Source organism: Leuresthes tenuis, unplaced genomic scaffold, assembly GCF_036924035.1.
Source record: "Leuresthes tenuis unplaced genomic scaffold, fLeuTen1.0.hap1 SCAF_13, whole genome shotgun sequence".
Taxonomy (NCBI): domain Eukaryota; kingdom Metazoa; phylum Chordata; class Actinopteri; order Atheriniformes; family Atherinopsidae; genus Leuresthes; species Leuresthes tenuis.
In genome coordinates this window covers 7,704,550-7,728,733 of record NW_027325367.1, presented here as the reverse complement: position 1 = coordinate 7,728,733, position 24,184 = coordinate 7,704,550, and the positions used below count along the sequence as shown (strand labels likewise).

Sequence of the window (24,184 nt, the reverse complement as noted above, 5' to 3'; positions counted from 1 at the left end):
AACTGTAGATTGATGACAACATCTGAGTAAAATAGGCTGGATTCATGATGTTGGATCCCAGTTGGGGATGTGTTTAGCATCTTTAGTTTGTTTTACTTCTCCCCATTTTCTACAACCTGTAGACGATAAAAATATCCATTTCAAGTGTCCCATGATGTCTAGTACTTCTCCTGTCTGCCCTCTTGAAGAAGGCTGTAATTCGGATGAAGTAATATGATATTGGGTCTTAAAGAAAAGAGTGAGGGTGAAACATGGGCAACAAGAGCAGATCATGTATATAAGAGTGATGGAGAATACATCCTCCACCTCAGGGCCATAACGGGCATGTGGTGCTTTCTAGGAGAGTAATTCAGCCGTTGTGGCAGAGAATTATCCAACCTGTATTAAGACACTGAGAACATTTACATGGCAATATAAGAAAAAATGCTCTTAGTCAAACCAGACTTTTAAAATGCATGTACACATGTTAGTCTGACCAAGACTGTCTGAATCTGAGGCCCTTAAAGCCTGACTAACACACCTTTGCAAGGCTTAATTCACTCCTGCATGTATGTGTTCAACTAGACTAAAAATGGGCATAAGCACTCTGTACATGCTCCAACGTTTCATCTTCCTTATGTTTATGTAAAAACAGTAAAGTTTAAAGCTAATTTGAGAGCTTGAACTACGGTACAAGCATTAAATACATAATCTTTCAGAGTGCCAAATTTCTAATAAGCTTGTTTTATACTTCTCTTTGAGCAGAATCCTGCAGATCTGTAGTATTCAATTTCCTTCAAGGAATGTACTCATGAATACCATCAGTACAGATTAGCTTTAAAGAAATCATTAGCAAAGGGACAGATAGATTGTGAACACAGTGTTGTTGCTATGCTAACATACCGCTTTTGATCTGATGAAAAACTTAATATTGTTTAGAATTTAGACCAGGTGTTGTGGTTTCTAGTTTGGCACTCTTCAAAGAATGAACAGCTGAGCTGCACTTTCATCAGATTTGACCTGTCAGTTGACCAACCAGAATGAGGTGCTAAAATAGAACATTTCAGACAGAGGATTAATGTGGGTGCTGCAATACTGTGCAGAATAAGGACTAAAGTATCTTTTCTCACAAAATCAAGTTTGATGTCTAAATATATGTTTATGATATGTATATCTCCTGATTTTTAGGCTGAGGAATTTCAATATAGTGTGCATGTTTGTCACATTTATTTTTATTAATGGTGTGGGTAAAAGACTAATTTTGACATGAGAGTTACGTTTTTTTTGTGATTGTGTCTCTTTGTGGGAGTTTTACATTTCTTTTTTCCACTTGGATAAAGCTTGCCTGATTGAATTTCAGCATAATCTGGCAAAATAAAGTCTTAATGTTTTAAATTGTTTGTAATATATTATATCATAACACATTGTACCATGTAATATATTCCTAAGGGGTTGTCACTTCCTTGCAAACAGAAAAAGCTGTATTTCCTTTAAGATTTGTGAAGCTTTTTCTCACCCTACTTCCACTTCCTGCAAGCATAGTAGACATACCATTTTTCTCTTGTATGCACAATGCAGGCCTCTAGTGACAAAACAAATGTATTGGCTTATATTTTTGGCACTCATAACTGACAGTACAGCCAAGTGCACTGATGTCACAAAGCCTGTTTGTAAGATATGTTTTGAACCAATTGGCCAAGATGTCCAGTTTGGCAACGGATCATGTTGACTGATATGCCAACCTGTTTAAAGAGCACAACCAATAACAAATTTGAAGATTTGATTGACAAAATAAATGCATGTCATCTTCAAAAATTTCTACATACATGAGTGTGTGATTTGCAAATTTTTTATGTATGATGAGGCTTTTTAGAGCTGTGGTAACTGTTGCATTTGGCTTTATATTTTCAGTTGACTTAGCTGTGCAGCAGTCATGCTGTTAATATTGACTGGTAAGCTCTTAAAAATCGAGCCTTCTGCAATATGAAGACCAGCAATAACTTTCAATTATATTCAGTTAGTCCATAAAACAAATCACAAAGCCATAAGGGGGCTATAAGATTATTCTGTGCAATGTACAGTAAGGACTTGACAATGCATCTACAATTGCTTTGATTTAGTGATTGACAAATGCACCTCTAAATGTTACAGCGCTTTACTCCCAGTTGGGGGCAGTCTTAGAAATATATGGAGCAATCTGAGTTGTGGAGTATCCTCCTATGGGAAGGTAGCGTTGAACCTTCCAACTGCACCCACATCCAAGTCGTTTGTTTAATTATTTTAGTTTCCACACTCACTAACCCCCCAGTCAAACTGGATGTGCTGAGAGTTAGTCGGTCCAACATGGAGTCGTAGCCAGACATACTTGGATACGGATGGGCCACTCTTGGTTGTGTTAGTGTTTAACAAGGCTTAAAGAGACAGTGAAAGTATGCCAGGTCACATGTTATGCTTCTAGAGCTATCTTTTGAGGAATGTTCCCCATGTATCTGTGCCTGCCGCTGTTGTTGCCTGTGTAGCTCTGTTTTAGTTTGGCTTAGAAGTTGATCAAAAGAGAACATGGAACTTCTCTAGCTTTTCTAAGGTCCCTGTACATTGCAAACAAAGTTTTTGGACTGAGTGGATGCACTCTGTATGAGTTTAAAGGTTATAATTGGAGTGAAGTTCACAAACAGTTTTGTTGTTAAATCTATCTAATACAATAATGAACAAGCCTGTGCTGTGGTGAAATCTGATGCCTTGCTAGATCCGTCCTTTTTTGGCCCATTTAGTAAAGAAAACCAGTGCATACCAACGTGTTCATTTTATGGCGTTATAGTTGGTAGGTGTAATCAGCTGCTATAGTGCTAATATAGAATTGCTATAATGTCAGTAATGAACTTGGAAAAGAAAAGTTAGACATGGAGTCTTTAACTGACTTCTTTTTGAATAAGTATTTGTTGAAAAAGAATATTTATCTCATTGTAGGGCTGAACAAAATACTGTTTCAGTATTAACACTGCCATATGCGTATGTGCAAAACTCTTATTGCTTGATGGGCAATGTCAGGGCAAATTAATTCAACCTGTCATGCTACTACTTATTTACTGCAATCTACAGTCGGAAAGAGAGATGTATGTCTGATATAATACAATTTACTAAATGCTCAGGGCTGTGATTGCAAAGTCACATCAGAAAGAAAAAGAAATGAAAAAGGAGTTTTTGGTTGGAAAAGAAACATACTAGGAAGTTGAGTCGATTCATTGACGCAAGAAATAACAGAGTCCTGTGTCTGATAAGACTAATTTCTCTCAGACAAAGAGAAATACAGCTCCACCTCACAGTCTTTCTTCTGTGATCCTTCCTCCCTGCAGTGAAAGGAATTGGGCAGGTGGGTCCAACCCCTCTCTATGCATTCGCCAGTCTCTCTGCACTCAGTTGCAAATCATTACTCAGTGTGTGCACCTGTCGCCTCCTCCCATTCTTGTTAGATAGATTGTGAAGAGACAGCTTTAGTTCTACTGCCTTTCAAAGGTCATTCTGAATACCCTTATTCTCAACACCACTGTCAGAACATTGTTTGAAGAGGAAACAGCTTCACTTCTGAATAATGAGGACCCTTCAGTCAGAAGCACAGATGTACTTCTTCTATGGTGTTTGGAGTGTTGATGCTAACTTAGAGCATTAAAGTAACTATTTTGTATTTTAATGCAGAGTCACTCTCCTTTCAAAAATGTCAGTCATTAACATAATGAATTAGTTCCAAATAAACAGCTAAATCTCATTACAGGTTGCACAAATATTACGCTGGTCCACATTGAAAAACATTGCTTTTCACAATTAATGGTCCAAAATTGTACAACTGCTTTTTTCTTTATTCTGTTCCCTACACAGATGCAGCTTGAAATTATGTTCAGTCAGGATGTCAGTGTGCTATATCTTCATACATGTTCCTTTGTGATGACGTCCACAATCACCCACATTAGCATCTCACTTATTCACAGACCTTCATGCAAGAGATCACTAGTATAAGACCTGTCATTGCCCTTGTATACTTTCTGTCCTCTCTACTTTCCTGCACACCTCTGGAATACACAAGCAAAGTTTGACATTTTAACACATACAACTTCATAGGTAGAACTGATGTGCCTATATTGCCATGTTTATAAGTGCAGAGATAGAAAGGGGCTTTGACGTTGATCAGCCTCTGAGCTGGCAAGGGAAGTAGTAACAGAGGTAAAACAGTCTCTTTATCTCAGGGTAAGCTGGCATCGCTGAACATGCTCATCTAACAGACAATGCTGTCGTCACTCAGCTGACTCTGTGACATCAGCTTGTTGTGTGAAGCTGATGATCAGTGATGATCCACCTCTTTTTGGTATGTTTGTCTTTTGAGCAACAATGAGCAACTAATGTTTGAAAAAGCTTATGTCTCAGAACACAGCAGCCTACAGTACACCTGCACTTCATCATAATTTAAGAAGTCTCCACAAATAGTGGTTCAAGTAAACGAGTTATATCCCAGAGGGGTACAGTCATATTGTTCTAATCTTGGAATATCGCTCACAGGTGCCCCAGGATGAGTGGGGTGGATACCCCGGTGAGAAGGATGAGGAGATCCCATGTCGGCGCATGCGGAGCAGTAGCTATGTCAAAGCTATGGGAGAGGTGGATGATGAAAGTGGCGACTCTGACACCAGTCCTAAGACCTCTCCACAGAAAGCCATTCGGCCTGATGCTCTTGTCCTTAAATCAGCCATGCAGAGACCCCATTTAGAATCCCAAAGGTAGGCCTGGCTAAATGCTCAGTATGTCCATTGCAACACTATGTGTTGGTTTAGATATTTTCAAGAGTTTTATTTATCTCTTATCTCAGGCAGAGATCATGCTTGTATGAAGTTATGATGAAAAATGTACTAACAGTAGTAGTGGTAAATAATTTGAAGATTGGAGCATTAACGGTTAGGGTTAAACTTCAAAGCTTCACAGTTTCACACATGCACATATGCACACATGCAAGCTCTCATACAATTACAGCTCCAGAGTCACAGGAGGTAGGTGTAGAAAACAATTTTCACCTTCTGCAGTCCTGTTGCAAACTTAGTTTGTGACTTTAGGTGTTTTCAGGCCAGACCAACTTTTTTTGCTTTTATAGAGGCGCCCACACTTGCAAGTGATGAGTTAATCGAGAACATTTGATAAGCAACACCTGGCTGCTGCTTACTCTCTTAATTCCTATGAAAGCAGTGAGGGTGTCGTTGGAGTACATGTTGCCCCATTTTCTTTCTAGCATGTTGGCTGTAGCTCAGAGGGAAGAGAAGTTATTTACCAGTGGGAAGATGGGTGGTTTTATTTCCAGCTTATCCAGGCCACGTGTTAAAGTACAGTCCATTTACTTGATACATAACACCTTGAAATGAAAAACGGTGTACTTTCTTTTTCACATGACTCTTTATGCAGAAATACAGGACATTCTGAAACCCCCACTTTCTAAGCTTATGGTTACTCAGCTAGTTTTCTTTCAATTAATTGTTCTCTGTGATTGTTTGCTTTCAAATACTGTAACTTTTAGATAGAGCCAAATTCTGTGAACCTGGGGAGGCATGATACAACAGTCATCCCTTCTGGCACTTAGTGCCATTTTTGTTACCATCATCTCAGTGGGGTTTTGATCACTTCTGCTGCCTACTCTCAAAAACACCTTTCTATTTTTAGGAGGTTTTTTTATGTGCTAGTGGAAAATTTGTTATCATTCGAGCAGCAAGCTGTCACTGTTTCAGTCATAATTACCAAAACCAAGCCATACACGTGCTGCACAGTTTTGGGAAGGGACATTTATCGTGAATAGATAACTAATTAAAGTGGGTTATATTCAATTATGAATAATACATTCCCTACCCATATATGCAGACAAGCTGGTTTTTTTATCTGTAGTCCTACCCACTGATGTTCCATTTGTGGCTTTTGAACTGTGAGTTGTGTCTGTCCTACCCCCTGTCCTTGTTCAGCCAGGGTTACCACTTGCAAACAAGAGATATGCGACCCCACCCAAGTGTCACGCTGGATCCTGCCACCACCTTTCATCCCCCTCCCTTTCGCTCTCGCAACCAGAGCTACATGCGTGCCGTCAGCACCCTCAGTCAGGCTAGCTGCGTCAGCCAGGTGAGTCTCATGCATAAACATGCATCGCGCAGAAGCAGCACTTGAAGACACAGATGAGAGCTTTTCTTATGATTTGTATAAAGATGTTTTGTGTAGTGCTGTAGGGATATTAAACTATGGAGGTCCACAGCTGATTGTTAGATCATGGGCATAACCCTCTTCTCATTTCTCAGTTGGTAAATCCCCAGTTACTCCTCTCCACACGTCCAGGTCCCTTCCACCTGGCCTAATATTCTAATTTTAAACTAAGTTTACCTGTGCAGGACAGCTTTATAATCTGTCATCGCCTACAACATTCGTGACTTGTGTATTCACTTTTAATTCAATCCACTATGTAGAACAACAGTAAAGCCTTTTTATACGTCACAGGTGTCAAAAAGTCTTCTGCAAACACACCAGCAGAACCACAAGTGGAATAAAAGGAGAAGAACAGAGACAAGATGCCAAAAAATAGAGAAATGAGAGGAGCTCATGTCAATAAGAGGAGTTTAGTGTTGTTTGGGACTTAGAAGGGACACTTACACTTACTTGAGTTAAAAAATCAGACTAACATTTACAGTTTGTTTTCACAGTATTCTATGCAAAAAAGGAGAGAGAAATCATACATAAAAAGTCAGTTTTACATCAGTTTACCCAGTGAACAGGTCATACAAATTAGGACAGAATACACAATTTATCCCCCTTTTTCTTTTTTTTGTGATAACATGTCAGCTAAAAAGCTAAACGACACCACCAGAAGAACATTTGATAAGCAACACCTGGCTGCTATTTACTCTCTTAATTCCTATGAAAGCAGTGAGGGTGTCGTTGGATAAATCTGTTTTGGCTAACAGATTAAATTTTTTACTCATTTATTTTATTTTTTTCCTCAAGCAATGCACCAAACTAGAGACTAGGCCTGTAAACACAACGGTTTAATCTCTAACCCCAGCTTTACACACCAACCTTTCAGGTATGTCCTTCTTTAATACCCTGCTATGAATCTACACAGTTGGGTCAATTGTGCGAGTCTGTTTTGGACCTCCATGGTGGCACAAGACGTGGTTATTGCACTAAGAAGATCTTTGACAGAACCGCCAGCAAAGCTTCTTTATGGAGAAGGAGTAACAGGAAGACAGATTTTGGTCAAAAGATGGGTTGTACAATCGGCGTTAATTTACAGTTTAAAAAAAAAAGTCTTAAATGACAGTGAAATCTTCTCTGCTTTGTAAAAGAATTTTGTGAGCCTAATGCTGAAGTAATATAAAGAAGATGAGATTATGTTCATCGGATGTTAATCTGCTATGCAGCCTGTTGTTTTAAGAGGAACTACATTAAATAACTGTCAAATATATACAAGTGTACTTAAGTCAAATATTACCAGAACTATAAAACTTCCGCAGTGACTTGGATCTGTGAAAAGGACAAGATGAGACATGTCAGGACTAAAGGTTAGATAGTTTATTTTCATAGTGATATGATTTTGTTGCATGATCTTGACATCAACAAATGAATTAAACTTATGTCAGCTAGAGCTGTTCAGTATTTTTCTAAGAGACTTGCTAGAAATCATAGTACAAGATAAAATATTGACCTCTGTAATTTGTTCTTCCATCTAGTAGCATTCAGTATATAGTATGGTAGATCTTTGTTTTTGAATTTTTGGTAAATTGAATGCTGTAAAACAAAAACTGTATATTTTTCCTGATTGTTTGCTGTTGTCATCTGCATTTTCTTCATTTGATCTGACATTCATTCAGTTTAAGGTCGAATTTGACAGTGCCCTTTCCTTTTGCTAACACTCCTTCATATTTGCTGTACAAAGGGGAAGAATCAAAGTGAGAAAGAGAAAGGAAGAGGAAAAATTAAGGACTGCTATTCCTGTTTTTGTCTCTCAGGTGAGTGAGACTGAGATCAATGGCCAGTTTGAGTCAGTTTGCGAGTCCGTTTTTAGTGAAGTAGAATCCCAGGCCATGGAGGCCTTGGACCTGCCTGGTTCGTTCCGAACTCGAAGCCACAGTTACCTCCGTGCAATTCAGGCTGGTTATTCCCAAGATGACGACTGCTTGCCTTCAATGACATCCTCCACTGTCACTTCAACTCTCAGATCCACAACAGGTAAAACAACGCCCCCCCCAAATGAGAGAGGGCTTAGTCTACATATCCTCATACATCGAATACATGCGCACAAACCTGACATACCTACATATGTACAGTGGGGAACCCTTGAAATTAAGAGGTACCAGTTTGAATAGTTACAGTTATTTTCTTTGGAAGCTCCGGTGTTCGCGTGTCTGCATATTCCCGAAGGTTTAGATGGATTTGCTTGTTTGTCACTTTGCATGATACATGCATTAACCAAGCCTCTGGTTGGTTACTTGTGGAGTTGCTTGTAAATGAGGACAAGTGTAGGAGGGTTAGGGTTAAGCAAGACACAACCACAGCACATATTATCACAACACAACACAGCCACATTACAAGGCATGCCTAAGAGGATGAGTCACTTCCCTAAGCATGTTAAAGTGTCGTGTTATATATATGTGTTACAAAGCGTGTGAGTTACTTAGGGAGGGGTGGCGTCTGAAACTGGCCAGGGGTATGGGAGCGGTAGGTTGTTGACATGTCTGTATTAAGAAGATATACTGGACAAGCCTTCCACTTGTCCTACTCCTGCTTCATTGTACCAACACATTAGCACAAACTTGATAACTGCCATTGTAATTGTCCTCATAAAACAAACAAAAAATCTAATTTGTTACCATTTTAAGGTAAGTCAACAAGCCCTAAAGACTAGAAAACATGTACACGTGTATACACACACACACACACACACATGCTGGTTGCACAAAGGGACTGCCTGCTGATTGTTAATTCCTAGAGTTTAGGGAAAATATACAACCATCAGTTTATCACAGTATTGTTGTATTGTGTTGCATGAAACTCAAATTTGTGAGCAGCTGTATTATCCAGAATATCTAACTGATTTTAATGTGAGTGCAACGGAAAGTATTCCTTAAGTAAGCTTCCAATTACTTCCCTCACAATCACTTACCCTAAACATACTGTGTTTTAAAGGTGTTTTCAGAAATCTAGATTCTTGCATATTTATTCAGTATACGCTGCTCGTTTCACACAGAAGATCTAAAGGTTTGGTGTGACACAGTGTTAGCAATACAGTATAACCACTAATTTAGCCTTTCAGGTTCTTTGTGCAAGCAGAGTTTTTGCAGCAGTTTCCTCACTAAGTGTATTTGATGTTTGCCTGCAAGAGTAAAGCTATGAACCCTATTGAAATATTTTTCTCTAATAACATGCTTTTTTTTTATATTACAACTGGGATTTTTATTGTTTTGTACACTTTTCTGTCACTTTGATATTGGAGACATTTACTCTTCAACTTATTTTGTTAAGATTTGTTTTTCTTGTTGAATCTGGAGTTTTTGTTGTTTTTGTTTTTTTTTGGAATCCTCTCATCTTCAGTTGGGTTTCCATTTACAATTTCTTCATGACAGAACTACAGAGGATAAAGGAGTGTCCTCCAATCCCACCGTCTTATTTGCTGAACTCATCATTTAGCCATCGGCTCCAAATCTGTTACCTCAATATGGGCTAAAATGAGCATTTGACTGTACATTGTGTTGTGAAGATTAAAGTGATTAATCACTGATAATATGTGGAATAAGGTTGTAGCAACCAAGAAAAAGAGCTATTTGGATGGTGATTAGTTATATAAAATATTGTCACCTCTTACTCAAGCCATATTGTAATATATGTCCTTTGGTGTACTTATCTTACCTTAAAATAAGATGCAATAACTCAACCAGGCTATCTTAGACAATCACCAATTCTTGGAATTATTCATAATCAAACTTTAAGCAGCTTATGAACCAAACCCAAAGGTTAGTGGGCCCTTGAGTGGGGAAGGGTTCCCATGATGCTCCATAGGGCAGACGAGCAGCAAACCCCTCTCCATTTGACCATCCATCTCTTGAAGGATAACCAGGGGGAAAGAACAACTGGAGGCATCAGTGATGATTGTTGCAGGTATTTTAATGTTGACACGCATACATATATCTATGTATATGTGTGTTTTTGCACTGCCTTCTCAGTAAAAATAATAGATACATAGAGTTTATATGTAGGTGGTAGAGGTTCTTCGTTATTTTATCCTAAGCAGTGAACACGGTTCCAAACAACTCATAAAACCTCAGACATTTTGACTGATTTTTTTTCCTTAAACTCTGATATCCCTGATTATTGATTACAGTGATGAATGTGATGCTGGCTTTTGTGAGTTGTTTGCCATGTCTCTACTTTAAGTGTTCTTAGACCATATTTTAAGTGTAAATGTATGAGCGATGTACTTCAAAAAACGTTTTAAAATGTTTTCATGTCGCAACCATAAAATAGCACTGAATGTTATTGCATTTCCACTGTCTCCAATCATTTGTCAGAGCAGCATCTGCCTGCTATACATGTGTGGACTTTATTTTTTCTCTCCATGAAAATTTGACATCTTTTAAAAGGCCAAATGTGGCAAAGTCTAAACATTGGCATTGAGTTTGTCAGCTGTCTTTGACTGTGGGATTGCAGCCTCTCTCTGTTGCGGCTCTTAAGGGGCAGAGGTTATCTCTCCCCTTGCTGAGTTAACATAGTACTCCACATGGTCTTATCAGCCACCTTGGACCTGATATGTTCAATAGGGTTCATATCTGCTTCTTGACCCAGTGGGTTGTGATTTCCCCATTCCCTTTACATCTTTTCTTTTGCACAGAATGGCACAAATTTCAAGTCACTGAGAAACTTTTGAGATGTTTTTTGATAAGCGTTCTCAAAAAATGGATTTCTGATTTGAAAATGATTGATGTATTTCATGTTTAATTCCACCTTTTGTTGTGCTGTGCAGTGAAAAGATGGAAAGAAGACTTGAGATGACTGAGAAGGCAGTGTAAAAACATTGTGAAAAGCCTACAGTATGTGAGTTCACTGAAAGTCATTACAGTAAAGAGACATAAGACCCTCCTTTTTTCTTAGGTGTTTTCTGCATTGTATATAAATTACTTTCCTAGTTGACCCTCCACGACAGTCATACAAAAGAGGGTTCAAGTGTTTAAAAAAGTTTGTTGTGATGACTAGCAAACTTTAAAATGTTTCAAATTCCACCATCATTACATTATAGATACATACATTATATATCTTTGTACAATTCTGGTGTAGACGCACTCACATTTGAAAAAGAAAAAAAAAAGACTGAAATATGTTCATCAAATATTAAACAGTTGGTTATATTTTAAAAGCAGGGTATCTGTGATGTCTCTTCCACTCACATACTGTATCTTTTCCATAGATATGTGCTTATTTACGAGTTCAGAATCACACTCCAGCTGTTCCTTTCACCATGATTGTCCTTCTGTTTGCACACTCACATTTTTCTTCCAGAGGGATATGATGTTGTGGATGGGACATCTTTACTTAATGACGACATGATAGAGGATGATGATGGTGCTAGCTCCTCTGCCTATGTGGAGCTTGAGAGGCTGGAAAGAGAGACTGCTGCTGCACGCAGCCAGCACAGTACTAGCTCTACGGTAACAGCAATCTCTGTTCCGCCGTCATCCCCGCCTTCTTACAGGGTCCCTACTGCCTCACCCATAGCCACCTCTGAGCCACCGGTCCCTCAGGCCATTCAGGCCTTTAAGGAGTCTGCTAACATGGTTGCCGCCTTCAACTTGCAGTGGAAGGATGAAATCTCTGCAATGCGTTACGAGCTAGCAGAGCTGCGAAGAGATGTCTGTGGGGAATTAAAAACTTTCAACAGCAACTTCTTCAACTTTACTCAGTGTTACAACATGTGGACTTTGTGCCGGGAGCCTTGCAGTGACAGCACTACACAAACAGATGACAGAGTGTCCATCGGAATTCAAGCAGGCTCAAGCTGGTCAGTTCGACATAATACAGTGGACAAGTCAGTTATGTGCCAGCCGGAGCCGGCACCCTTCAGCATCATGGATTTAATGGACCCACCTCGAATTGAAATCATTGAAGGAACTCCGGAGAGCACGCCAGAGGGGTCAGGCAGCCCTGCTAGCCCACTACCAATAGAGGACTTCCCATGGGAGATCAACAAAAAGCAAAAGGCTCACAAGCAACCAGATTCAAGCGGCCACACAGGTGGTCATAGAAGCGCCAGTCTGGAACTGTGGAGCAGGAAGTACACCAGTGGGCCAATGTCATACTTGTCTATGTCATTCTAATCATTCACATTTTCTGCATATGGTAAGGTGAGGTTGGGAGGCCAGGGTAGAAACCTGACATTAGTCAAGAAAAGCTGGGCAGTGCTGTTGTTGTATGTCCCTTTACTCTATGCAGACACAGAGTCTGTCACCTCTAGAACAGGTTACAGTATTGTTCAAGTCATTTTTAACAAATGTCTTGCTTAGCCATGGAATAAAAGAGGAAGATTTCGTTTTACACCAGAATAAGGTGACATAAGAATGTGAGACGAAAGTGGCTGATATTTCAGATCCCCAAGTGCCAACAAGTGCAGCATCATCTACCCTCCACTGTCTTAAATACCTAACCTTAAGAGAAAAACAAATCAATTGAAGTACGCATGATTGGAAATCTGAGGGATATTTAATAATACAACTCAATAATCAGCCATTGTGCAGTGAGGCATGTGTCAGCCTGTTTCTGCACATTAATCATGTTCATTCCAGTTTCTTATCATGTAGAAACAGACTAAGCACCTATGTATACTGAAAAAATACTGTGAATAACTTTATAAACCCTAGTTTTGTAATGAATGCATAAAGATTAATACATTATTTAAGAATATATTGATATATTATTTACATTTTAGTTATCCTAATAAAAGCATTCCTTTGCCATAGCCTTCACCCATTTTGTAGCCAGCTCCAGATAAAAATGGGCATTTTTGAAAATTTTCAACTAACGAAAGTGTTCTCAGTGGTAAAATTCTAAACCATTGCTGTAATACATACTGTGATCCTAAGGATTGGTTGATAACAGCCTATTATAACCCCCATTAAATTTGTAAAAGTCTAATCCTCTGGAAAACTCTGTAGAGTTTGCACTGTGTCATGACTCTAAGGACTTAGTCCCTGAACAAAATTGTTTACAGTGAATTATTTTAGCTGACCACAAAGTATAGTAGTATGAGGAGAGGAAAGCAGTAAGGAAGATTCACAGTGTTCATGAAGTATGAATGTATTGGCTTCAGTTCATTCCTGCACAAACTCCTTCATGTTCAAATAATGTAAATGTAAACTATATAAATGTACCATTTTGTATATAGAGAAACTTATATTCAGTAATTCTACTGTTCGCAATTACAAGAAAATACTGTGTTCTGATAGTGCTGAGAGGGATTTTAGTTGTGATTGTGGTTCTGAACCAGGCAATTCTTCACGGTTCATTTCAGTTTATTTCATCATGTTCATAATTCAGCTGTTTTTGCTCCTCCTGAAAAAGACAATTGTTCAAAGTAGGATTTTGTCTGTTTTCTGTGCAGTGGTGACTGAAGGTCTTTAAATGTTTGACAGTGTCTTATCATTCATTCTATTTTGGAGCAGAGTTTCTAACACAAACTGATTTTTTTCTATTGTTATGTATTTCTAATTGCTACATGATTTTGGTAATGGAGGCTAGGGCAGTTCATCACCTCTGAAATAAAACGGAAAAACATTGGTCCCCATTAGTAGACAATCAGAGCCGCTGAGGGCCTCTACCTCTTAGATATGTCCCCAGAGGTGCAGTATAGTACCGCTGAATGTACTAACACCGCCTCACTAGTGATGGCTTAGCTGAGCTCCTGTCAACCTTAATAGGTGGGAGTCTTCAATCATCTGCTACATTTGGCCAATTAATCATTTTGTCTCTTACTAATAAAATAATAGTTGGTCATTAGCCACTGACATTCTCTTTTACTATCATCCCTTTCACTGTCCCATTGTACCAACATGAAGTACCAAAGTTAATACCAAGGCGCATGGAACTGAGGCCAATGACAAACATCCCAAGTTTGACAGCACTTATTTTTGATGCACAGGACCATGGAAAGCTTGTATGTATCAGACCCCTGATTGAAATGTGAACCATTCAAGACTTAATAAAGGAGAGGCATCACCTCCCACTTTAAAAAGAAGGTGGATCTTCCTCCCCCTTTCCACGACCAAAATACAATATTTGCAGAAAGTGGCTTTTTGAAAAGATGATATTTGTACAAGGTTGCTAAAACAGGTAAAATCAGCATTTAAATTGAAGCCAGAAAAAAGATTGCAAACATCTCCTTTTGAGTTCTTGCAGTTGCTCTATCCATCATACCTGTTACCTGCAGTAACTCATTAAACCTGGCGTTAAAAGTCTAGCAAAGTAATTACTTTGCCTTGATGATCTAATATATGTGTTACAGAGGAACAGTTTATTAATGTATGTTTTGCTGAGAACTTTTGGAAACTCCTTAACTTTTATGTTCTATGTGGTTTTGGTACAAAGAAAATTAAACTCAAGTGAACTGGCAACGCAGTCTCACATTAGAACGTGAAATAGCTACAATGGTCCACGGCATAGTAGCAGTTTCACAATAATCAAACAAAAATTAAATTACTATACTTTCTGCACTCCAAATTGGTGATATGCTTACACTGACTTTTCAAAATCATAAAATAACTATTTTTTGCTTGAAGCTTTCCCGCATGCTCAGTAATTGTAAAACTACAATTTTTACAGTGATGTAGCAGTCACCAGCAGTCAGCCAAGAGAATACAGTATGAGTGCCATCTTACCCAATATTTTCCAGCTACTTTCAGAACTTTTCATCTTCTAGGGTTAAGCATAGAAAATAAAGAATGGTTAGGCGTAAATGTTCATAAATACATGATTACAGATTTGCATTATGTCGCCTGAATTCTTCTGTATACAAACAACAGGCGAAAAATGTTACCATCTTGAATTTTCTGGGCTGTTATTGTGACACTACTACGTTTTGTGAAGGTTTAAAAAAAAAAAGGCACCTGTTACATGTTTTCTTGTGAGACTGGACTGTTGTCAAACTCCACTACTTGCAATACATGATAAGACATTTTAAAAGCTTCTAAACTATTGTTGTTATAGACAAAAGCATTCTGAAGTTTTCCACTACAGACCAGCCAAATGCTGGATTATAATAGATGAATCATAAAAGAAGGCTTATGACTGTGACAACATTTAGCCTTTATCTATCTAAGGGGTGTATTCATATCTTTGCTTTAATTGATTAAACAGGGGATTGCACTACCATTTGTTATTGCAATTTTCCCATTGTTTGGGGAATGAAAACAAATTTAAAGGTGCTGTAGACTAGCCAGTCATGATGTCTCCAATCTACATCCATTCATTCTATGCAAGTCCTTTGTTTCTTGATGTATGTCATCTTGATGTGCAATGTTGTGCAGATATTTGACATTTACGTTAAGCCTTCATGCAAGTCATCAATGACTGAAATGGAATGAAATTATAAAAAAATATTGGTGGCTCAGTTATAAAAAAAAAAATTATTTATCTTATTTAGTTTTCATGTGTTTATTCTTTTTTCTGCGTTTCTTTTGCATGAACCCCTGGCAACACCAAGTTTTATTTAAGTGTTTCTGGCAAAATAGTTGCTTACTTAAAATTTCTCCCATTATAGCTTATATGTATCCTAGAATTTATGGGTTTATTGGTGGGATTCCTGCCATGTTGTAGCTTCCGCATGATTTGTGACATCATGTATCAAACCAGTGAACAATCATGTGTGCATTATTGACAGTTAACTTACTGACTTTAGCCAATTTGGGGGAAAAGGCTGTGATAATATGATTGGAAATGCTGTATAAATGCTTAACATTGTTCTAAATTCTTAAAAAAAAAAACTGTGGTGAAAACTGGTGATTGGTTGATGCCAGTTAACTTACCCATGCTATAAATAGGTTTTATTCAGTGTGTCAGTATCATTTCATTATTCAGCCCAAAGAAGTTACCATTCCCTTAAAGCAAGTTCAAATGTAGCAAAATACAGCTCTATACAGATCTAAATGTTATTTTGAAATTATATACTGTTTATGAAAGAGACACATTTAACACAGTCTGACGAAAAAATAGATAAAGGGTATTTACTATTATTTTTAACCATGCAACCATATTTTGTGTAACAAATTATATAATTATTTGTAAAAAAAAAATCTGAACTGTCTACAGTATCCAGTATGTTACAATATGTAATTAGCCCATTTTTGTTTACATTTTGTTGTTATCCGGAGATTTGATGCAACAACTGTGCAAACTCTGTGAAGTCCACTTATTAGGACGAAGGTTTTTGGATGGAATCTGATCTCATCTAAACCTGTAATACTGCTTGAATATAAACCTTTTTCTAACCCTGTGTTCTCCTCCCTCATTTAATCAAGGTGTCTTGAGTGAAACATGCTTCTCTGTTCATGTTGAAATTTTCAGGGATCTCAGACTGCATTGTTTAGTGAATCAGATCTTGTCTACCTTATAAAACAAACTTTTGAAAAACATTGTTTAGCCTGCATTTTGTTAGCCTATGTTTATTTTGTTAATTGAACGAAAAAAAAGTGTGATACTATGATTTTCCTTTCTTTAGCGCTTATTGTGGTGTTTCTTGTTATTTTTTATTGGCCATATGTATTTTTTCATAAACTGATATAAAAACAATGTTTCAAATGTTTATGATGTTTATATTGATGGTAATCCAAATGGAAAAATGGGGGTCATAGCTTTACGATGCATTCAACGATAAAGCTCACTTACAGTGATCTGTAAGTAGTATTTTCCTGTCCATATTCTAGACATTTCAACACACATTTACACAATATGGGCCAGGCAGAGTGTCTTTTAAGTTAACCCTTTTAATATGCCTTATATTTCTACTAAGCTATCACCTTTTTGTTTTTGTTGGTTTGTTTGTTTTCTTTTTCATTTTTTTAGGCGCCCGTAGCTTAGCTGGGGGGCGTAGACAGTACGGTAGGTCTGGTAGGGATCTGCTTTATTATCTTCTTTTCTGTATGTTGTTACTTCAGCTTTTCATCCATTTTGTCTGACTCACTGACATTTTTCACCCTATAAGAATAAGATATATCATAAGTTGAATATGTCGTCATGCATAGTATGTATGATACATTTAAGTGTTTTCATCTGTTTCCACATTGAATCCAGTGGAATTTTCAATATTCTGTAGTTTGTAATAATGGGCTCAACAAGCTAAAAGAACAAAACTGACTAAAAAAGTCTACTTGTTGGCCTTATGGTAGCTCTCTGGCACTTTTTGTGCTTTTGTAGATTCTTTATTTGAACCAAAAAGTTAATGTTCCATTAAAAATCTCTTCTGCACCACCGGAACATAAGTTAACTGAAACATGCATGACATATTTTACAGAGTCCATAAATTGATTTATTTGATTTGTTTTTAATTATGTTCTAACCTTGTTTTGATATTACAGTTCTGTTCAAATTCACTGGTATTAGTGAGTCATCCTCTTGCTTTAACCATTGTATACATTTTCTTTTGGAAAACAGAGGGAAATAAAATCAGCACAAAGTAGTGTGTCTTGTTTTAAATCTCCTGGCATGCTACAAGGCAGGTTATGACCAACAACTTTGTGCTACAAACCATCACAAATCAATGGAGCTACTAGATTAAATCACTAGTTATTGACGTAGAAAAATACCAATTCAATTCTCTGGCTTAATTAACTGTTTTGAAAGATGGATAAGATGGAGCATCGATGGAACCTTGAAAAAAGTTGGGTGATATAGTTTATTATTATTATTATTATTATTATTATTATTATTATTATTATTATTATTATTATTATTATTATTATTATCACTGATCCCCTTTGGTAAATTACAAACAGAAGTGACTCAGTGCTACATTAGCGTGTGCTCATACACAGCAAACCGGCAGTTTCCAGAATAGAGGGGGTTGTACGTTGCAACTAAGCGCAGCTCCTTTACCTTTGTGGAAAGCACGATCAAGACTGACATATGTAAACCGCTTTTTCACTGTGACTTACATTCAGTCAATTAAATAACAACACTTTGCTAAAACACTTCTGTCACCCCCTGGTTGTGTTTTGACGAGAGACTTACTTGGTTATGGTTAGTTAAGGATTGCGGTTAGGGATACATTTTTTGCAATGTGAACGTCATGCTCATGGACACCATTTTACACTCTCACAAACACTAGATGTTGCATATGAACGTAAATATAGGTTGTATCTTCCTGCATGAATATACAACTAATTGGAAAATTTTGGGGAGGAAGGCAGTCTTTAAGCCTGGTGTGTACCGCTGTGCTGGGTCACACCAATTCAGATCTGCTACTACCGCTTTGCAAGCTCAGATGTGTATCCTCGGCGCATCAACTTCCTCTTTTGCCTCTGTACTTACAGATAGGACACCAGGCATGAGGAAGGCACATCAGTCCCGCCTTGAAATGGACTGTGTAAAAAGGGTTTTAGAAAGCCGTGGCCTGTAAGCCTGTATGCTCCATGCAGAAATTAGAGGGACCAATACCGATTTCTTTTTTGGTAGGGCTTTCAGCCAATTTGTATGTGGTGTGAGGAGCTGATTAAATGAGCAGTTAGCACACTATCGATTGCTAGGAAAGCAGAGACAAAGTGAAGCTTCTTAGTGTGATTTGCTTTTTTTGTGAAGATGGCAAACCTGATATGTTCTATTTTTGTATGTTGGCATGAAATCAGATTCAGTATGCGTTCAACGACTAAAACAGATCTGGTTTTAGTTCATTTAGAGACATTGCAGTGACTCATCAAAAATATTAGGGAGGACACAAGTCTCTAATCTTCATTCTTAGACCAGCAACTTTGCAAATTTAGCACAAAACAGCTGGGGTTTAACCACTAATTAGATTATAAAGTTCAACATGTGCCAAACATTTATCCAGGTGATATACAGTCAGAAATGAGGATGTCCGTCGCCAGTAAATCTATTTTTTAATGTCTTTCTTCTCGCTGTCCCAGTCTGGTTCCCAGTTCCTGCTCTCAAGCTGTCAGTCTGTTAATATATAAGGCCTCAGCAGCAAGCAGAGAGCTACTAGCTCTTGGAAGGCCTGGCGAGGAGTAGTGCATTTCTTATATTATTGAAAGCAATAAGACGTGAATACATTACCATTCTGATGCTTCTTCTTTCATGCAGCCTTCCTCTTTTTGAGAATATTTTCTGTCTCAAATATGCACGGCTGAATAACTCCTGCATTATTTGGAATATTGCATCGCAGAGACAGAGCAGCAGCTGCTGGTGGGTGGAGGAGTGGTCGAGTTTTTATTAGCATATTTATGGATCTCCATTCACTGAATGAGGAAAAAAAAGGTGTAGTTATAGTCATTCTAAGGCCATGAGAGGTCTTTTCATGACTCTGGAAATGTACAAATTTGAGAATCACAGATGAGTTTTTAAGGGATTGATAACTGCTGGTGTGGAAATTTAGTATGTTCCATCAAAGTTTATCTGCTACCTAAGAGCCATTCCTTAGCAATCCAATGGACTCAATTAGTCTTTGTCAGGTTCAAAGCAACATATCAGAAACAGTTAAGACTGAGATTCCCATACAATGAATCCTGAATATTTTGATCAACTGAAAATGTTTGTTCTATGACTATTGTCAGACCAAAGTTTCAATTTGTTCACATTAAATGTTCCCATTTGCTAAGACAAAAAATTCTAACAATCTGCACACTTTCCAGTGAAATTACCTTTTTAGAGAGCAACATTTTTACACAAGGAATATTACTAACGTTCAGCAAAGTCATAATTAAATTACACCTTGATTTTCTCGTTTTTACCGACTACAACACAATAATGCCTCGCTATAAGAAAAAGAGACATGGTTTGTCAAGTCTTCAGCAGCTGATAGTGGGGCTATTTGGAACGTTACTTTAACTGTTTCAATCTGAAGACTTGAATTTGTTTCGGATTACATTTTTACTACTTCATTAGAGGGTCAATGTAAACAAAAAGAGATAGTTTGAGTGATAGCTTTGAACCATTGATTTGTCTTGGTTTATCGTGATAATCATACATAAAAGGTTATCCACCTTGCATCCATGGGGGCTTCACCACTGTATGTATATATGTATGTGCTATGAACACTGTGCTCGTTTAGTTGTTAAGAAGAAGAAAACATTTACAAAATATTTGGTAAAATCATCTGGAATTATTGGCCAATACACACCCTCAAGTCCTAGTTGTCCTATTCGTCAAATCATTCATTTCTTCCTTCATTCATTCATTCAGTTATTGATATATATATTTATCAGTCCATTCACATTCATAACGGTTATGTCAGGTTTCAGGAAAGAGGAATACAATCTCTTTAAACAATACACTTTTTTTGCAAACATTGTTCTTTTTGTTTAACAAGAAAATTCTTTTGTCATTGGCAGAATGCACACACTTGAGAAATGGCAAGAAATGAAGTTGGGACATTGCAGGTTTAGAGGGTGGAATTTTAATTTTAGATTATTTTACAGCTTGTACACAGTTATTACATACACAATCGATAAACATGCCATGCTGCACAGTACAAGACTGTGGCACTGTTTAATGTAAATAATAGAAATCGCAGTGTTTGCAAATCCTTTAAACATGACAAAAAAAGCATATAAAACAAATACAGCCAGAAGCAGTATGGGACACTTTTAAGTGGAATAGATTACATGGACTGATGTGAGAAACTGTTCTGCTATCAGAGTTAATCTGGGAAATTATTAGATTTATTTATTTATTTTTTTACATTTCACAAGGCGTTTCTTGCTCTTTCTTTTAAAAGGGCTATTCAGGCTGTATTTATGCAGTTAAAATGGGAACAATCCTATTTTCAGCTTGAGAACAAGTTACACCCCAGCTTATTTCAAAGATGTTCCAGTTTGCAGTTGTACAACTCAGAAGGAGAAAAGCCTATTTTTCCAGGACCTCCTTTTGTCCAAGGTTAATACAGTTTTAAACTAAATAGAACATAGTGACCTGAAAGACTTCATGTCCACATTGTTGCATTTCCAGCCCCCATGCTCATAAGCAGCTCATCAGTCCCTTCACATCATTAACCCAAAGTCCACCCTGGCCTGAGTAGCCTGGACAGCATCTTCCCAGCCTCTTTGCCAGTGTGAGTCCACAACTTTGGCAAGAACAGCCTTTGGCACAAACGGAGGGAGTTGGATCGAGTGGAAACACAATCAGAATGTTTTCGGCATTTTCTTTCTGAAAAATTTAAGTGTCGAATGCAAAGGAGCAAAAGGTTTGAGCGGTCTTACTGAAAAAGCATGAGAGTAAAGGTCTGTCACATGTTCTCTGTACCAAGACTAGTATGAAATTATACCAGTTTAAACTTCACATGAAGTGCATTCAAGTAACTAATTTTTTTTTTCTTATTTGCATTTTTTAGATACAGTAGCAAACTAAATAATTGAGAATCTCAACGACATATTGCAAAGTGAGCGTTACAATAGATATAGTTGCATTTTTAGAGCTGATGTGTACTTGCACTTCATGTCAAGCATGACTTGGTCCAATGAGTGATGCAAAGACAGTAAATTTCATATATATATACTGTATATAAAAGGGGTCATTCCCACCTATTCAATATAAGATTTGAAAAAAAGGAATGTGGAAAAACTAAACTTAAAAAAAACGCCAGCATGCAATACCTTTCAATACAACGAATATTGCATCACCAGAAGCCATCCTAAAAGTAGAGACAGAGAACAGAAACAGACTGTCTTGCTTCTCAGTTTAACAGTATGTTATTTGTCTGGGTATCTCACTACATTTTGTCTGATTTTCTTGCTTGTCTTGCTGTCTAAACCTAATTTTTGTTGACTCTACAAATATGCCAACTTAAATTTTCCTCTTCAAGCATAAGTTTTTGGCATTTGCCCACAGTTGTGGAATGGCTTATTCAGTAGTTGATTAGGATAGCTGATAGCTGTTTCTTATAAGTTTTTTCGCGTAAGTGTCTTAAATGACATTTATGCTTAAACTTTCATGTATCGTGTCCTCATTAGGGACAATGTGTTAAATGTTAACTGAATATTATAGCCACAGATAAAAATAAATGTATTGCCATTTTGAAATGATAACTAAGAAATAATTTAATTTGGTTTGGATAATTCTAAATTTTACTTTATTATCAGTTTTGTGTTAATGATTTCTAATCTTTCTTTTATATCTATGTATATCTTGAACAGGATGAGCAGTATGTTTGCTTACTCAGATGATGCATGTTATGCTATGCTGTATGTTTTAGAGTATTAGTGACTTACTAGTTGACTCCAGTATGAACTGGTCTTCAGATCATGAAATATTTTTAACATATTACGGTGATGCAGATGGGCAAAATTCCTAATGACATCATTAATCATCATTAATCCTCTTTGAATGATTGTCTGCCTCTTGTTTAGCATATTGGCTGCTGCAACAGAGTGTAAAGCACAGACAAACACATATTCAAATGTTTCATACAATATGAACTGTCTTTTCAGACACACACACAAGTTTGAATCACCTCAAGAGGAATGTTGCCTGTGAGCATTGCCCAGATGTGTCAGTGTCATAGATCAGTTTGAGAAAGAAACACAGCCATATGCCAACTAATTGACCACAAATCAAGTTTCCCTTGACTTTTTTCTTTACTTTAGACAGTGTTTGAGTTTGTTACACTGCAGTAATGTAAGTATAAATCTCTTTTATAGGGGTTGGGATTGTTTATGCAACACTTCTCCGCTAATTAAGCATACCTGCGTTTCTTTCTCTCCTTCCACTATATGACTGACTTTATTGCAAAACGAAAGACCAAAAAAAATCCTGTAGATACTTTATTTGCCATTTGAGCTTGAGCGGTATATATGTAAATTCAATTTTCGTGTGCGTTTTGTTGTATTTCATACCTGTATCATTCTAACTGGCATTGCTCGCTCCTTACAGGGATTCAGTTTCGTCTCCCTACTTCATGCAGTGTGGACCGCGTTCAGCCTCCTCCAGGTATCATTCTTACATCTCTTTTCCCTCTCCTTATACTAGCGCAGACATTTCTGTTGCAGTCATAAATCCATGAACATAGCAAATATTTTCGTTATTCTTTCTAAAAAAGGCAAGAACGTAACTACAAACCCCTGTTAAAAGTCACCAAAATCCAACATGGCTACCCATGCATAGAAATTGTGGGTAGCTGCAGTAATAAACTATCCATTAACACTTCTGGTGGTTTTTGTCTCATTAAATCAGTGGAACATATTGTGCTGTACAACCTATATCAGTGAACACATTGCTATAGTGTTTGTATGCACAACTTAGACTTGAATAGTATTGAATAATTATTTATTTGTGCCTTAATGGAGTAATTTGCATACAAGAGAAGTCACTAAGTAAAACGTGTATCGGAATATTATGTTGAAGATGAATTTTAATGAATGAGATTTAAGAATACATAGTTTGAAATCACACATTTGTTTTCCCTTTTGGACTGTTAATAAATCATGGACATGCCAAAAGCCAAATGTTGGAAACAGCTGGTTTAGTCTTTAAAATGATCTTACATTGAAAATCCTGATACATTATCCAAGGTGTAAAACTTTCATCTCAAAAGTATAGAGTGAGTGAAGCTGTCCAATAAATGCAGTAAATTATGAAGCATAACATTTCTCTTTAAATCTTAATGGAGTGGAAATATAAGTTAACATAAAACAGGAATTCAGAAGTAAAGTTCATATACCTTAAAACTGTATGAAGGTACAGTGCTTGATTCAGATAATGTGAATATTTAGGGGGGGAAAAAGCCTTATCATAGTATTCATAGTATTTCAAATAACAGGGCTTTTTAAGTAATTCATCGTCCTTGATCGTGCCTTGAGGCATTTTTTGTTATAAGATACACATGTAATACATAACATTGAAAAAATACTTGTGTAATATATCATGCATAGGAAAAGATAAAAGGTTAAGCAAATTCAGTTGCAGGAGTTTCTGAAGAAGTATCTTTTCAAGCATATTGGTCCAGTTTTCAGCT

At 37.2% G+C, this 24,184-nt stretch overlaps 1 protein-coding gene across 1 annotated transcript in view; it reads left to right on the top strand.

Annotated features, from left to right (window-relative positions):
• Positions 1 to 24,184, top strand: part of LOC140267239 (disks large-associated protein 2-like) — a 92,406-nt gene that overhangs the window by 46,661 nt on the left and 21,561 nt on the right. The window contains exons 3-7 of the mRNA XM_072362456.1: positions 4,528 to 4,745; positions 5,967 to 6,120; positions 7,998 to 8,217; positions 17,089 to 17,124; positions 23,104 to 23,160. Coding sequence (XP_072218557.1) covers positions 4,528 to 4,745; positions 5,967 to 6,120; positions 7,998 to 8,217; positions 17,089 to 17,124; positions 23,104 to 23,160 — 685 coding nt within the window. The remainder of the gene's footprint in view (positions 1 to 4,527; positions 4,746 to 5,966; positions 6,121 to 7,997; positions 8,218 to 17,088; positions 17,125 to 23,103; positions 23,161 to 24,184) is intronic.